The following is a 17,678-nucleotide window of genomic DNA, read 5'->3' as shown; positions in this document are numbered from 1 at the left end:
TCAACTGCCAAGGGGCCAACTCCATTTCGGCCAACTCCATTCAATTGCTATGCAAATCAAAGCGAGCTGCGTAATGAGCCGCAACCGTAACCGAAACCAAAATGGGAGTTGGAGTTTGCCACTTGACTTACATGTGTTTGCTGCTGATTGCTTTAATGGGTCACCACTGTACCCAGTTGGGACACCCAACACACATACTATAGGTATGTGCGTCATTTGCCAACGGTAAACTGGTTTCGATGACTACTAGCATAACATTCAACACTCTCCACACACCAAATCCGACAAAATGCCAATTGCCCAATGTTTTCGGGGCTGACCTGTCGATGGGCCCATGACATATTAGCAAAGGTTTCTGCCACAGACTTATGACTGTGAACAGTCGCTGATTTCATTTAGGGCCAGGCCCCAGCTAATCGCAACCGTTTCTGGTTGCCTGGCACAAGTTAGTTGCCAGTTCCCCAGTTCCCAGTTGGCAGTTGCAACATCCAATGCTGCGGTCTGTCACGATCCTGAAGGCGAAGAAATCAAACGGAATATATAAGTCGACCTGGGCCAAGCATATGTGAAGGAATTGCAACTGAAATATCATATTTGGATATATATTTTAATAGAAAGAAGACATACCAAATACCCTTCAAAGAAAATCTATTAAAAATCTACAAAGTTTAAGTTTAAATATAAGTGTGGATTAATGGTTCATATGGATAGGTCCCTGATAAACCTAATCTCGTGAAAAGAGTTTAATGAATCAGTAAATTAAATTTTCCAATTTTATATTTTTCTTATTAAATATTTATTTTTTAAACATATTATGTTAACTAATAATCATTTCAGGAGACCCAAGGGCTACCCCTTTCCAAGAGTATCGAAGAAAAAAGTCAGAAATCTGCAAAGGTGCCATGCGGAGTTATGGTTATGTGAACAAGCAACAACAAGCAATCCAACAACTGCAACTAGCAACAGTAACAACTGCAATAACAGCAATAACCACAACAACAATTTGTGGCAGCAACAACAGTGGTAACAAATATCGCATTGAAAATCGCTGCAAATGAGGCAGCGTGAAAAATGCGCGACTGTCGAAATTGTTTTTGGAAAAAATATCAACCAAGTAGCGACAGCCCCAAAAAAAAACTTGACAGCCCTGGTGGTGGAGAGGGACCTACAGGTAAAAGGGGGCAGGGTTTTTGGGGTTTGGGGGCGAGAGGGTAAGCACCGGCAATCGGTTAAGCATTCACATGGGAAAACGACGGGCAGCAGCAGTCAACAGTCAGCAGGTTGCCGAGCCCAGCAAGAAAAGCAAAAGCAATAGCAACTTGCAACTGCAACTTCCACTGCAATGGCAACGGTAATATCAACCGCAGCCACTGCTGCAACTGCAACTGCAGCAGCGGCAACATTTTGACAGCTCTTGCAGGAATTGCAACTTTATTTTGCCTTTTCGACCAACAAATATTTTCAACAATATTTCCAACAAATGTCAGACTGGCTAAAAGTGACATAAGAGAAGGGCGCAGGGATCCCGATGTGGTCATAAGGAAAAGCTTTTTAGCAAACTTTCACAAGGAAACAGAAGTCCAGACAGTTTTCACTTATTTTCCAAATCAAATAATAGAAGAAATATAATTTTCCCTAAGGTTTTCAAGCCAACAGGCCAATGGAAAACATCAAAAGTTATTTATGAAATTAAATCAGTGTTTGTGATTTTATTTATTTGATGTTTCTTATAGACATATCTCGCCTTGATGCACTTGTCTGAGGCCACGAATAGAGTTGTAGCTGAATGCCAAATGAATGACTATTAATTTGTCTCCTTTCCGCCTCGAGCTCTAAAAATATTTTAGAGCCAGTGGCAACAACATGTTGCATGCGTAAGTTTTGGAAAAATGGGGTCCAGTTATTGGCTGACATATTCGCCATGCGTGGCCAAAATATATTCCCACGTTCATATTTTGGCCTAATTGAATTCATTTGGTTGAATGGAAATGCACAAAAAAAACACAACCAGATAAAAGAAAACAAAAGCAAAAACAAAACTTAAAAGCCAATGAAATCATTTATCATTATTGGCAGAGATCGTTGGCCATATTTAGTCATATTTATTGGCAAAACAAATTGATTAATTGATCTGGCATTTGCATGGGGCTCTCGTCTTAATGAGAACTTGACGTCTCATTGAGAACCGTGTTCCCCCAGACCCCAGCGATGATCGATGAATGGATGCAAAGGTGCTGGAACAGATGAATGAACGTACTGTCCCACATAAAAGCCAAAACAGGAGACAGGTTATGGACAAAAAAATGCAGGTCATTTGGGAGAAGAGAACTAAGAGGCATCTCAATAAACAGTCTATCTGTAATTATTTCTTACAGTGTCTTTTGGAGGTACCCCAGCGGAATCGAATGCGTAACGTCGGAAAGCGGTAGCCCAGAAATCGATGTCAGGGACAGTTGAAAGCGCACGAACCTCGCCGTGCCGCGCCTGCCTGTCTGTCTGCCGTCTGTCCTCTCACCTGTGCCCACACCACCTTACCTGTGATCTGAACTCCGCACTCATTAATCATGCCTTCGATTGGCATGCCAGGGGGCTGTGAGGGGCAGTGCGAGTGCCAAAAGGCAGATGGCTGAACGATCCGGGGGAAAAACTCCATTCAAGTGCGCTCGAAGCGCCGAAAAAAATGCTGGCTGTTTAATAATTTGTTTGTTCGCTGGTTATTCGATTGCATAATCCAAACAAATCACGAGAAAGTATATCAAATTTTAATTGAAGTCGATAATGGGATACTCTAAAAGGGGTTTATTAAAAAATCAAATGTATTTTTGTAGAGATTTTTCGAAAGGAAGGAAACTATTTTAATATTTTAAGGAGCTATGAACTTTTATTGTGACTAAATCAAAAACTAATTTTTATGAAAGCGTATCTATTTTATGAAACCCATTTTCCAGTCGATTTGATGAACAAGTATAGCCATCAATGGAAGCTGGGGGAGAGTCTTTCGACACTTTATGTGTGCACATCCCACTGCGGCTTTCGCTCGACTTAGAGGCTCTCGAGAGCCTGTGTTAACTTGGCCAACTTGCCCCGGGGGTGTCGTAGTGCATCACTTGCACCACTTGCGTTGGCTTCCGCACAAGGCCGTCTCGAATCATCACCGCAACTGGAAACATACAGCTATATAAATGCCCCTTCGATCCGTTTGTGGCATCAGTTCGACTCTTTATCTCATCTCAGCTCCATCTTAGCTCCAAAATGAAAGTCTTTGTCTGTCTTCTGGCCGTGGCGGCGGTGGCCCAAGCAGGATTCATCGGAGGACTCGGAAGTGGCGGCGGCGGCGGTGGCGGTGGCTACAGTGGAGGTGGCGGCTACAGTGGTGGTGGCTCCTCCCACGGCGGCGATGGAGGCTACAGCTATGGCGGTGGCTCTGACCATGGCTCCGATCATCATGGCGGCGGCGGTGCTGCCCCGCCCGTTAAAATCATCAAAGTAATCCACGAATCTGCTCCTGCCGGTGGAGCTGGCGGCTGGCAGTCCGGTGGCGGCGGTGGTGGTGGCTGGTCTGCCGGAGGTGCTGGTGGATACGGTGGCAGTGCTGGTGGCTACGGAGGCGGTGCTGGTGGCTATGGAGGCAGTGCTGGTCATGGAAGCGGTGGCGCCCAGGAAGTCAAAATCATCAAGATCATCTCGCAGCAGGCCTCTTCCGGCGGTCATGGAGGCTATGGCGGTGGCGGTGCCTCCAGCGGTGGCTGGTCATCCGGTGGTGCCTCCAGCGGCGGTTGGTCTTCCGGTGGTGCCTCCAGCGGCGGTTGGTCCTCCGGCGGTGGTGATGCCAACACGGCTGTGAAAATCATCAAAATCATCTCTGAGTCGGATTCCGGAGCTGGAGATTCCGGTGGTTGGTCTTCTGGAGGACCCTCCAGCGGTGGTTGGTCAGCCGGTGGCTCCTCCAGTGGTGGTTGGTCTGCCGGTGGCTCCTCCAGTGGCGGCTGGTCCTCGGGAGGATCCTCCAGTGGCGGCTGGTCTCCCCAGGGAGGTGGTGGCAGCTGGTAATTGTGATAAACTCCATTTCCCATTTTCGTTTTTAAGCAAACCAGAGCCATTGTTCCATCGCATTTCCATTCCACTCCATGTTATCCCCCATCCCACCATATTTGTTGAATAAAAGTTTGCCGTTTGATCATTTTCCCCGAAAAAAAGTGTTTAATTTGCCAACCTCTTGGTCTTGGCTAGCAAAAAAGGAGCAGCCCAAGAAATCCTTTTTACAACTTTTCAATTTAAAACAGAAAACTCTAGAAAAGAAGAGAAATGCCCGACCGTCTCACTCCTTTTATTTCTCCTTTTTTTTTTCTTGCCTCTAAGAAGCACACTTAAGCGTTAAGTAATAAAATGCAAGCAAAGCTGGAGGAAAAAAAATATAAAAAAAAAGGAGCAGCCAAGAAAGGACAAAGAAAAAAAAAAGGAAAACTGTCGGAAAATATGTAAAATATCACTTTTGACTAGCCGGGAGAGTCTAGCCACCCCCACGTAGCCAACTTTTCGCCCAGCAGGCGGCACTGGCACTGGCACTGGGGGTGGTGTCAAGGGTTGGGTCGGCGGGATTCATTGGGTTGCATGTATAAAAATATATTTTCCATATAAATCTAACAAAGAACGTGTTCGGGTTACTTGATTAGGGCCAGAAACAGAGTGGGCAAAACACTTTCCTCCTCCTTTCTTATATACACTTTTTTCTTCTATTTTTTTGTCGTGGGAGGGTGGGCTGGTAAAGTGGCAGAGGAAAGGATAAAGAAACGATTGGGACTTTTTCGGTTTCCTTGAACATTTACACAATGAATACAAAAGGAAAGAACTTTGTACACACACCGAGAAAAGTGAGCAATTTGTTGCACGAAGTGAGTGATAGTAGGGGGGCTAGTAGCAGAGGCAGTCCCCCCCGATATGATAGGTTTGATTTTCCATATTGATTTTCGATCGAATTGAGGAAGTGAGTATTTATAGCGTAATTTTTGGGCATTTTCCATTGAGGGAATTGCGCAATTTTTCTCGGCCAGAGAAGAATTATAAAAACAATCATTAAACATATTTATTCTCTCCCACTCAATAGCCATCAACTTGTTGCCGGCTTTATAAACAAACATCTCGCCGAGGCAACATTCCATCCATCCATCCATCGATCGATCGGGTATACGTAGCACACAAACATTACTTAATAATACCCCATTCTCATATCCGATTTGAATCCGTATTTTGACCGGGAGAGGGGGCCTCTAAACAAATTTGGAAATGAAATAATTTTTATGAGTTAAATGGAAAAATGTTTTCCATTGAATTTTGAAAATTGTTCAATGGCCACCCCACCCACTGCCACATATAGCCACCCATAGCCACCCACAAAAATTTACCATCTATTTTTCCCCTATTGCGTTGATTATATTTGTCTGGTGCTTCTTTCCGAAATTTGTTATTATTTTAATTTTACTTATTGACTGATTGTTTCCATTGTTCAGCACGTGCACCGGGGTCCACAAAAAGTAGAAAATTGCGTGTTTACCAGAGGCCAACAATTGGCGGAGATGGAGACTGGGTGGAAGAATCGTTGTCTTTGTCAGAGTTTCGGCGTTTTCGGCGAGACTTTGCAGAGTCAACTGCCTGTCAGGCTCACTGTGTTGACTGAATCGCTTTTCAAGTGTGTTTACTGTGGGCGCGTGTGCATCAGCATCAGCCTCAGCCTCAGCCTCAGCCTCAGCGGCTGGCGTAGAGCCAGGCACAAACAATTTGCCAAAAAAAAAACACAATCAATGAGTCGAAAGCAAACAGTTTAAGCTCCCCTCGGAAGTCGCTGCTAAGAACTTCTGGCCCGGTTCATTTGCCATTTCGTCTCGACTGCAATCTGAGGTCCTCAAACCCCTCAAATTAATTTCGATTTTTCCGTCATACGTTTGCAGTGAAAGGGATGATGACAGCCTGTTATGTTTTCCTTTTGTCCTTGATTGAATTCATAAAAAAAACAGTCCGTTTAAGGGATGTTTACCGACTGACCACGAATTTAATATTTAATATTGAGTGCAGACTTGTGGAAAATTATATGAACAAATACAAATACTCAGAGGCCTTAACCTGTGAGCCCATTTGATTTTTTATTTCCCATTTTTATAGACTCTTCTGAAACAAAGTTTCGAATTAATCCCTTCTTATAAGGGTATTGTAAGCTCTTGCATTATTTGTTATTGGTTGTCTGGTTAGTTTTGGGTCTTTTTGCCATCTCTTTGATTTACCCAATTGATGGAGGTGCTGGCATCCCACCCACTGTCCTGCTTTATTTTTTATTTATGGCGGGCTTCTGTCATTCTAAAGGACTTTCTTTTTTTTTTTTTTGGAAGGGCAGCCTTCCCCTGCTGGCTGGGGAGCTGATTTTCGTCTGGTCGACGACACCGTCACCATTACATTACCATCATGGATCGCCTCCAATCGCAGCCCTGTCGCCAAAGTTCCAGACGTGCGCCGTCGCCATTAACTGTCCCACCGACGCCGACGGCGACAGCCCCACCCCCACCCACTCGCTCCACCCCCTTCCCTTCGCCACCCCCAACCAGAAGGAGCTCCAAGTACGCTGGAATACCGTCATCATCACAAGTTGTCGTCTCATCGATTTCCCCCGGTCACCGCCGGCTCTCAACAACCCATTTCGTTGTCGCCTTTGTTTGTTGGCTGTTTTGGCAGCAGAAACAGCAACAGAAACAGAAACAGAAGCAGCAACGCAATCGGTTACAAGTATGGCGAAAAGCAAAAACTTTTTTTTGCCACAAAAATAAATTGTGGAGCATTGGGGCGGGATGGGTCTGGAGGAGAGGGAAGGCCTGCAAGAAAGAGCAATACAAAGGCAAACAAACAAATATCATTACTAATTCATTTTGCTTTATTGTCCGTTGCACCCCTTTGAGTTTGGGCCCACTATCGCTGTCTCTAAACTGAAATTAAGTTGCTTTCAAGTTTTTTACAAAAAATATGTTGTTTTTAAGAATAAAGTGATTTTGGCTAAGGGACGTTGCAGTGCAGTGAGGTGGCGGTAAACCATATCTTTGCCTTAAACAATTTTAAGATAGATTTCTCATGGAAGGGCAATATGTCCCCATTGATGGCTATATCTTGGCCAATTTTGTTGTGGAACGATTCTCCACCAAACTGCATCCAAATCCAAAAACTAAATATTTTTTAGATTTTTTGTCAACTATTCTGGGGGATCCCCTTCGAAAGTTTTGCAGGGCCAATGGAAAGACAATATGGCCCCAAGCGATGGCGATATCTTGGCCAATTTTCACCCGATTCTTGAGCGGAATACCTTGAACGATTTCTAGATGGATTCTTTATTAATCTGCATTAAAATCTAGAAACAAAATATTTTTAAAATTTTCATTAATAATTGTCACATTTTCCAGAGGGTCCCCTACAAAATGCAGGGAAGGGCAATATGGCCGCGGCGATGGCTATATCTTTCTCAATATCCGCCCGATTCTTGAGCGGAATACCTTAAAATTTTGTAAAAAAAATTCTCTATCAATCTGCATTAAAATCTAGCAACAAAATATTTATTAGATTTTTCTTCAAATTTTCTTCAAAATGCCTGGAGGGGCAATATGACCCCCAGCGATGGCTTTGTTTTTAGTCATTTGTCTGGATTTAGTTGCACATTATCTGAATGCTATGTATGTTTGCTAAAAACTAAATGAGAAAGACTTAGCCCTCATGCCAATTGGCCATTTCCCCTCCTTCTTATGTTTATGGTTAAATGTTTTCAGGTGCGCAGTTCGTGATTTCTGCTGCGTGCCTGTCACCTCCGCTGCCACTGGCACTGTCGCGGCCCCCAGCCAGCTGCGTTCCACCTCGAAGTGCTCATCAATGTCTGGGCCAGTAATTTATCAAGATACAAAATTGCAGTGCTGCCCGGCGACGCTGACGCTTAGCTGGCGCCGGCAGAGAGCCAGCGTCGCTGTCGGCGTTGTCGCAGCCGTCGTCTGTCAATGCCAATCAGTGGTGGCGGCAATATGAGTGAATGATTCCTGCTTTCTGGCGTGAATGATATTCGAGGCATTTGTCAGGTGGTCGCGCACTCAAGTGATGCCAAATGTCAGTCAACAATTCGTCCGATTCTTCCCGTCGAACCAATTGGGCGGCAACGGCAGGCAGAGGGTTGGCTATAATTGGCCAACTGCGATGGCTATCAATTACATAGTTGTTACGGCAGCGGGAAACGGAAAATAAGGAAAAGTGTCAACTCGATTGAAGGTCAGAGGAAATCAGTCAAGGAAAGTATGACTTATGGGCATCCTGGAAGATGTTTGGGGGAACAAACTTAGTAGAAAGGTATAAAAAACAGATATCACCAGCCCCTCAATTTGTTTCCCTTCAATTATCTTGCTTGATTTGTCAGATTTCACCCTCCATTTTTTTTTTAAACCCAATTCTATCCCTTGCTGAAAATTCTCCACATTCATCTCTCAGTAATTTGCGAAAAATAAAATCCCAGCAGTCCTAAATCAATCTCTCCCTTTGTCTAACATATAGGATATCCTTTCCCCCACTCGATTACATTGCAAACTATCAGCAATAAAAGCAAATTTCTTTCAACCAGGATTCCAAACACACTCATGGCCAAAAGGAATTGTAATAATTTTTGTGTGTTTTATTTTGTATGTGGGTCATGTCCTTATGAAATATTCAAATGTCCTGAATTACGTATTTATGCCATTTCCACTCTTTTATTGTTCGTCCTTCCATACCCCAAGCAAATCCTTTTCTCCCAAAAAAAAAAAAAGGAAGGAATCCAATTGTAAAAGAGTGTGTGTGTGTGGGGGAGTGCGTGTTTGTGTTTCAATTCCGTTATTGAAAATTGACCAAATATATGTGTGAAGGCAACGCATGCAAAGTGATTCCCCCCTTTTTTCGGTAGAGAAAGAAAGGGAAATGGACTCGGATGAAGGCAACAAAGCGACAATGACAGCAACAAAGACAGAGGCAATAAAACACACACAAGGGCATAAAAACAAATAAATTGGTAACATTTTCACAACACACACACACACCATACATACACACACATCCCAAACAGGACACCCAAAACACAATCACCCACTCAAACACACACACACGCTGGTAAATCCGCAACGGAAGTTGTGCTTTTAAATCGATTTTGATTGATTTTTCTCACAGCCGGGAAATGCCTTTTGGGCGCACACTTACCCACCCACTCATCCATTGAACCACCAATCCACCAAGCCACCCGCTGATTTCTCTCCGTCTGTTTGTCAATGACTGTAAAAATAAAATCAAATTGTAAATAATCGAGTCGCAATCGTCGCCTGGTCGTACCTTTATATACAAACATATACTTTGCTTTTACCCTTTGGCAATGTTTCGTTTACAAAAAATAAATAAAATAAAAATTTCATTTGATATTAAAAGGATATGCGACAATAAAATACCTATTATATGACACATTATATATGAAATAAATACTACTAAAAGGCCGTTGACTAGTTACCTGAAATTCTTCACATATTTTAAATAACCTTCTTTCAAAAGGAAACACTATGCCTTTTTATTGGCACTTAAATTATTGGAATCCACGCTCTCTAACCCCAGAAAAGCCTCAACCTTTAGTTCTGCTTAACGTTATTTATTTATGTTTATATTTATTGAATGTGTATCGCTTTATTTCAATATAATAAAAAAAACTTACACCATCCTGCTGCTGGGGCAAACAAGCAAACTAAAAGCCAGCACTTCCATTTTTAATACAAAATCAATAAATATAAAAATATATACATAAGCGAGTGAAAAGAATCATAAACGAATGTGTGTTCTGTGCTGTGGCCATCACACAACATAACTATTTTGTGGGTATGTGTGAGAAAAGAATTTTTTTATGATGCTGCGGACTCATAAAAAGCGCATAAAGTGGCCTTAACATGGCATAAAAAACGCACTCGCAAGTGCCAACCAGAACAGAAAAAGGGGGGACTGGGCCGAGTGGGTCGCAAACAGGCGTCCCAGCTAGAGAGCATATGCCAGGGGAGTAGCCACCAGAAGAGGGTGAGTATCAAATAGCATATGTCCTCAGATAATCGAAAGAATTTAACTAGCCATAGTTAAGGATAATAAAGGTGAACAAAAAAAGCTATAAAATGCTTTGCAAATTCCACAGGGACTAATAAATCGCTTAAGCAATTAAACAAAACCAAAAACCCGGGAAGAAAGTAATTCTTTTCGGGTAAAAAATACATTTTTAGAATGCTTAATTAGGATTTTAAAAAAACTTTGGCTTGCCTCGTTTAAGATTTATGATCTTAATTAAAGCACATGGTAGAGAATAAATATTAAAGTCAAGTAGGAAAAATACAAGGGTGATTATTAATTTCATACCCAATTCCTACTCTTATAATTCCATTAGACAAAGTTTCAAACAAATTTTAATATTAATTAAGTCATTTCCTTATAAATTGCCTGATAAACTTTTACTCTTCAGTCTTTGTTATGGAGTTTTTAAAGGAGCAGCCTTCTCAGACCACAAACGTCTTGGCGAAACTTTTTTGGGAAAGTTTTCGGACTTCAAATTACCATTTCCACCGGCATTTTGGGGGCCCCATTAATAGTTCGAATACCTAACCCTTTGCCATGCACGTCTGCCTTGAGGCGAAGTCCCCAAACTCTGAACCCCCGGAAGCCCTCGAGTCCCGTTTCGGTAACAAACGACATAAGTCAGGGATTCAAAGCACTCAATAAAAACACACGTAGTCGGTACACTCACATTTACATATCTACATCAGACATCATCAGGTCGTAATTAAAATATCACGCCCAGCCACACAAAGGTGAAGGAGCGAGACGAGCTAGGGGTTAGGGGATTTTCGTCTTGCCGCCGCCGCCAGCCAAACAAATAATCTTTAAACCCGATTTTTGTTTTTAATAAAAAGGTCTTTGCAAATATTTTAAGCCGCTCATCATTGCCTTCTGCCTCCTGAGTGTTTGGGTTTTTTTCTACGGCTTCGATGGCAGGCTTCGAACTTTTGTTCTTCACCACCCACCCACCCAGTCCTTTCCGACATAGTCCTTTCTGTCGGCCAGCCAGCCAGCCACCCACATTCCATTTTCTATAATCCCCACACCACCTATCCACTCGACTCCGGCTCCTTGTGCATTAAATCAAAGAAGCGTACCCAGCACGTGTCTGAAATATGCATTAACACACCACCATCACCATTCGAATCGGAATGGGAATCTGAATGGGAATGGGAATCATCAGCATCCCATCACCCATAACCCAGGAAGACCCATGCCATAAACAGATCACACCGGCCCAGGCCGGTATCAGGCATACTTGGGGTTGGAGGTGCAGCCACCGGGAATGATTTCATTTTTAATATTAATTGCAGCAATCGAGTGACCATGACAACGGCAACACAGCTTTAGACTCGGATTCAAAAACGGCTCAGGGAGCAACCCTCAAGGATCAGTACCAGGAACCACGAACAGCGCACCCACCAACAACAACAACACAAACAGCAACAGCAACAGCAACAAAAAAAAAAGTGAAATAAAACAGAATAGAATATAAAACAGGCCGCCGGGGAAGTTGGAAAGTGGTTGGAGAAAACATTGCCAGCATCCGCAGAAGCGTCTTTCTTCAACCACCCGTGACAAGTCGCTGGCTACGAGGCCAAGCGGATGTGGCAATTGAATTTAGGACTGCCGTCCTGCCATCCTGGCAACTGTCCGTTAAATAAAACCCCAGACAATATTTGTTTCTCGATTAAGGGCGGACCAGACTGGCCCTGACAGTTAAATGAACCACTGAGCAGTTCGATTTGTGATTGCCGCCAGATTAATGGAGGTTGTAATGGAATCTGAAAGAGCTTCTGTGCTTTGGTGTTATGGGGATTGAAAAAAAGTCACTGTAGCTTAATTTAGTACGCAGTAATATGATATTTTTTTCATTCCTACTCTATGATCGGAGTAAATTGAAAAAATAGCTTGATGCTGGGGCAGGTCCTTCACGTCCATTGGATGGGTCCTTTTTGAACTGGCAGGCTAGACTTACGTAATTGCATATTTGATAGAGCGGAACTCCTGTCACTTGTCCATCTTTCTGTGTTTTCTGAGGGGATTAAGCTAATGAATTAAATTGTTTGTTGTTTTAAAAGGCTTTGCGAACAATTCAAAGGGCCAATTGTCCTTTATGTCCAATTATGTTGTTTGTTTTTTGTGTCACATTTAAAAAACTAATTTTTCGCCTTTTTGACTGAATAGAAATAATTTTCAATGCCTTTCTGCCAACACACCACCCTCAAGACTTTATCCGCTAAACGATTTTCTTGGGATCCTCTTTGTGTCGAGGTGCTCGGCACGGGCACTTGCTCTCAAGCACATTCCACCCGACCACCCGGCCTCCAGGACCCCATAGACCCATAGTCAGTGGGGCACAGCCGACCCTAGTCCGGATTCAACCCCTTTGGCAACACCCACCCACCCAAAAGCCCCGATACCCCGTTCTCCCAGCTCAGACACAAATAAACGATAAAAGCGCAGTCGTTTGCCAACAACAGTAACAATCAGAAGCGAGAGGAGTAGCCGCCCATTTACCCAGGACATCTTACACTTAAAAAAAACCTTAAGACTTAGGATATTAGTAATAATTATAAAGGCTTTTTCGCAGCATTAGTCCAACAAAAGGGCTATGGCATAAAATCCAAAAAAGTATGCTACACTTTTTCTAACCCCAATTTCCCTGGCATCTCCCTCCTTTTCCAAGTGTACACCCCAAACTTAGCCAAACTCAACCAATCTGCCCAACTCAACCAAGCCCCAAAAGGCTCCAAAGAGGACTCAAACCCATACTCCTGCCACAAGGACGACCGACACGACGACCCACTCGCTGTTGCTTCGTCGCACTCGCTCGACATCTGTTGGTTCGTTCGTCGGTTGGCGCGCTCGTTGGTTTGTTGCTTCGACGTTCGACAAACGCGGGAGTTGACTGGGCGCCCAGCTTTTCCAGGAAGCGAGCCGACCGGAAAATGTTCTCAGCATTCGAGAGGGAAAATGAGAAACAGAGTGAGACAGCAGCAAAGAGAGAGAAAGCTAGTGGCGGGGTGAAAGGAGAGAGGAGAGAGGAGAGTTGCAAGAGCGAGAGCTAAAGTTGAAAGTTAAATTGAATTGAGGTGGGCCAAGTGTGGCCTGGAGGGTTGAAGGCCCCTGGGGTCCCTTTGGGTGGTTTGTAACCCGAGGAGGACGCCGGGCCGGGGCGGGCGGATGGGTGAGTGATAGGGGGGGTGCTGGAGTGAATGAATTTGTTGGGCCATCAAAATGACTTTCAGCATGTGGAAGCCGCTGCTTAGCATGTTTCCTGACAGGCCACGTGCGGATAGAGTGAACGAGACCGAGCCATCGAACGACAGAGACAGGGACAGTCGGGAGAGAGCTAAAAAGAGATGGAGAATGCCAGGACGAGAAAAGTGTCCTTCTCGTTCAGGCCTTGTTGAGCGGGGGTCTCTGTGAAAATGAGGCGCAAATTTTGTGGCCGAGCAAACAGAACACGAACAAAAAAAGGGAAAAGGTTCAACAAATGGTTGCCAACCAAAACCGAAACCCCCAAAAAATAACAGACCACCCACCACCCACTATTTAGTAATGATATGGGGGGCTTAGAAAAGAGTGGGGGATATTTTAGGAGTAGATTTTTAAAAGGATATTATTTTATTTACTATTTAAGTTATATTTTAAAGTAAAGTAAAGTAGTAAAAATATTTATTATGAAATATATTTTATATTTCTCCAATTAAAAATGTTTAATAATTTTTGGTATAAGATTTTATGATTTTTTTTCGATAATCTCTAGTATCCTTTCTGGGCTATTACTCCAATCTGTTACTTATCGCTCTGTTAACTTATTTCTCCTTTAGGCCAATGTAATTTCTTGTTGGCCTGTGGAGTTAAACGGGTATCGGGTATCTCCTAGTTCAGCTCAAGCGACTGGGAGCACAGCAGCCCTTAGAAGGCAAACCCCCATAAAATCAGAATGTACATTGTACCACCCCCTTTGTGGGCTTCCTATCTCCACCCCTCCCAGGCTACCAGGCGATGCTTGAAAATTATGTCAACGAGTTCTGTTGATTTTCCCCATTTCGTTTGGCTTTTATTTCTGCCTTAGTCCTTCCACTGCCACTCCCGCCCCTTTTTCTCCTTTTCTTTTTTTTTTTTTTGTCGTTTTTGTTGTTTTGGCCGCTCGGCTTTTCCCATTTCCCCATTTCACTCGCCCGGCGCTGGTTAATTACATTTTACAAAATTTGCTGTCAAGTAGTTAAGTTGGGTTAAGTCGAGCAAGCGCCGACCGCGCAGTCACCGTCAACGCCAACGCCGACAGAGACATTTTCCGCCCTTTCCCCCTCATTTTTGTTGGTAATTAAATATTCGATTTTTGTAATTTTTATACGCTGACCTTTTTGCATTTGCGGAATTTTCCTTTTTAATTATTTATGTGCGGTTGTTGGGGGATTTTTGTTTGTAACTGTGGACGGGGGGGGGGCTGCCAGGATATCCGGGGGTCTGGGTAGGCGTGTCATCGTTTTTTCGTGTCCTCTGTTTTGTTTCTGGATCCGCAGATTAAAAGGAAAATCGTTTTGTATTTAATTATGCAGTCAGGTGATGGTAATTGGGGATTGTAATTCGGAATGTTTTCTGCCCGAGAGTGGGCCGAAATGTTTGCATAATGTTTACACGTCCTGTCTAGGGGGTGGCCAGTTAAGGCCATAAAAAAATGTACAAAAAAATAGTATAACTGTTGACCATTTCATGGAGCAGACTGGAAAATATACACGAATACCTTCTATTTACACTAAACTGGTATATAAGTAAATCTGCACATTTTTTGGTTAACTTTCCCCGAGTGTTTGGTGAGTGGAGAATTCAACAAAAATATTTTTAAAAGCTCAAGTCAGACGGAGGAAAAAATTGCATGCGCCCAGGGACAGGGACAAAGTGAGATGGAAGGGCTATCCAAGGAGTGGAGTGGGGTGGTTGCTAGTGGGTGGGTAAGGAGCAAGGGAAGGACACAAAATAGGTATCTGAAGGGTGCCAGTTGACATGAAACTAAAATGCCCTTTCAACCAAGAGTTAGACTCGACATTTTCGGTTTATGTTAACAAGGTTTTGGTTTTTGTTTTTGACTGAAAATATTTTTGTTTATTTTTTATAGAGGCTTAAAGTTTTATGGACTACAATTTCGAAGTATCCCCATTTCAAGATAGGGTATAAAAAGCGACTCTTGCAAACGCAAAAGACAAGCAAGCAAAAAAGAGGAAAATTGTGGCGCAAAATGTTACGCTTGCATCGAAATGGAGGAGTAACCTAAGGAGTAGGGGATAGGGGGGGGACTGTGGCAGGATAACTGAGGATTGGGCTTTTGCAAAATGTGCAGAACAAGGAGGACAAGGAGGTTGGGAGGACGAAAAAAACTGAGAGAGACGGAGCTAACATGTTGGCTCCTACAATGACAGGAGCCTGCAACAGTCGGCGAAGGACGAAGTGAGTGGGAGCGGGGAGGAAGATGTGGCAGAAATGGGGTGCAGAGTGGGGGAAATGGCGGCAAAGGCATTAAGCTGCGCCCTCACATGCACACTCACTCACGAACAACGGGGACATTATAGTCAGAATGCGAAGGATGCGTTTTCCATGAAATACACCCACCCACACACTCGCAGCAACACACTGCTATATACACACATACATAGCGACATACTTTCACACACACACACAGGCAGGAAGAAGAACTTGGCAGGCAGCTTTGGTGTCCTTTCGACTACGCGAAGCTGTGAGCTTCAAGCTGACAAAATAATAATAAAAAAAACACAATCAAATACAAGCTTGGCATAAAAATTTTCTAAAATGGTGGTACTAAAAAAATTATGTTCACCACAAGTAAAAAAATTAAAAGATTTAAAGTCCTAAATGTTAAAAAATTTAAGGGGAAAAAATATTTATAAATAAATAATATCTGAAATAATTATATTACATTTTTAAGTTATGGTTTAGCCAAAAATTGTAAGCAATTATAGATTCAAAAATCTTATCTTTAAAAATTATTTCAAAATCATTTCTAAAGTACTCGTAGATTTTCTAAAAATATTCCTAAAAGGATATATGTTTTAACACTGATATATCCTGACACCCACACACATACACCTACACATACACATACACTGCAAAAAGGCCACATAACTGTAGTGAAAATGTCAAGAGAGAAAAGATATTAAAACGTATTTGACTTCTGTGAGTTTTGGATCAGAGGGGGCGAGGGCAGGGGCGTGTGGGTAGATGGCAGGATGTGCGCCAGTGTGGCACAATGAAAAATATATAAAGAAGCCGCCACCAACACAAACATATCCTTACTCACACACACACACACTTGAACACTAACACCCATACTCCCACTCACACGTACAGGGCAAGCTTATGACAAAAATAATAAAAACGGCTCAAGAAAAGAAAATGGCAAAAAAGGAAGCAGAAGCAGCAAAAAAACGTCAGCAGCATGAGGAAAAATGTAAAAAAGCGAAAGAGAGAAAATACAAGTATAAAAATGAATTTTAGATGACAGGCAAAGCAGCTTGCTGGAAGGACGAAGGATGAGGCGGAGGACTGGAGGACTTGGAGCGGAGTGGAGCGGAGCAAGAGGCGAAGGTTTGTCTTTGCAGTTAAGCAGACAAGTAAATGTTGTCCTTGTTGTTGCCACCATGTGCCATTCCGCCACCCAATCCTCAGCTCCCCCTCCCTTGCCCCCAAAGGGGCGTGGCAGTAGCAGTAGCAGAAGCATTTGCAAGGAGCCAGTAGCAACACAAAAAACCGAAGAGGAAAAATTGTGGAAAAGTTTTATGGGCAACAGCAGCAAAAATTGCAATATACCCAAGGCGAGGGCAAAGGGGACGGGGTGTGGATAGGAGGGGGCGGCTCAGGATAGCAGAAAAATGGATGGGGCAGAGAAGGGGTGGGGGGGGGGGGGGGGGAGGGCAGGATGCTTTTGATAGCTGTGGCACAGAGGATGCGGCAGTGACAAGGATGAAAAATCAGAGGGAAAGCAAGGAGAACTGGAAAAGAAAAAAAGAGTAGATGGGAAAGCAATTTAAAAAGGAAACTGCTCTCCAAGAACCAAGTAAATAGAATGTTGGGATTTGTATTTATTTTAACAAAAACGAAGTACTGCCTAAAAATAAATAATTAAAGATATAATTGGTATTTCATATTCCCCGAAGCCCATAGCCCAGAAACTTCCCCATCACAATGTATTAGCCAAGAAGCTATAATATTTCATTCGACAGCTCCCAAAGGAAGCAAACTGTCAGCATATGTTTCGCAGGATTTGTAGAATGCCCCAAAGACACAACAGCCGCAAAGTCCCAAACTCCAAGGAGAACTAGAAGGCGGGGCAGAGCGAGACAACGCATAAAAAATAAATGAATAACATAAAAATAAATCATACGCCCCATCGGCCACCCAGTAAAAAGTGAGCCAATACCGTAGCCATTACCCGCGCCTGCCAAATCACACCCAGGCACCCTTAGCCATGCCACCCACTCTTGCCACTCCTGCCCCAGCTGCCTCTGCCCCTCCCAGCCCCCCTCCCTGTCAGTTTC

At 43.3% G+C, this 17,678-nt stretch overlaps 1 protein-coding gene across 1 annotated transcript; it reads left to right on the top strand.

Annotated features, from left to right (window-relative positions):
• The first annotated feature begins 2,053 nt into the window (after positions 1-2,053).
• On the top strand, positions 2,054-4,196 carry LOC6493479 (loricrin). The gene has a single exon (XM_001957802.3). It carries the CDS (start codon positions 3,253-3,255, stop codon positions 4,048-4,050), a length of 798 nt encoding a protein of 265 aa, XP_001957838.1. The 5' UTR covers positions 2,054-3,252; the 3' UTR covers positions 4,051-4,196.
• The last annotated feature ends 13,482 nt before the right edge of the window (positions 4,197-17,678 follow it).

Source organism: Drosophila ananassae, chromosome 2R (assembly GCF_017639315.1).
Source record: "Drosophila ananassae strain 14024-0371.13 chromosome 2R, ASM1763931v2, whole genome shotgun sequence".
NCBI lineage: Eukaryota > Metazoa > Arthropoda > Insecta > Diptera > Drosophilidae > Drosophila > Drosophila ananassae.
The sequence above is the reverse complement of the archived record's forward strand: the minus strand, read 5'-3'. Positions and strand labels throughout refer to the sequence as shown.

Coding starts and splice junctions, on each gene's coding strand:
- LOC6493479 (XM_001957802.3), top strand. CDS start 3,253: ATGAAAGTCTTTGTCTGTCTTCTGGCCGTGGCGGCGGTGGCCCAAGCA.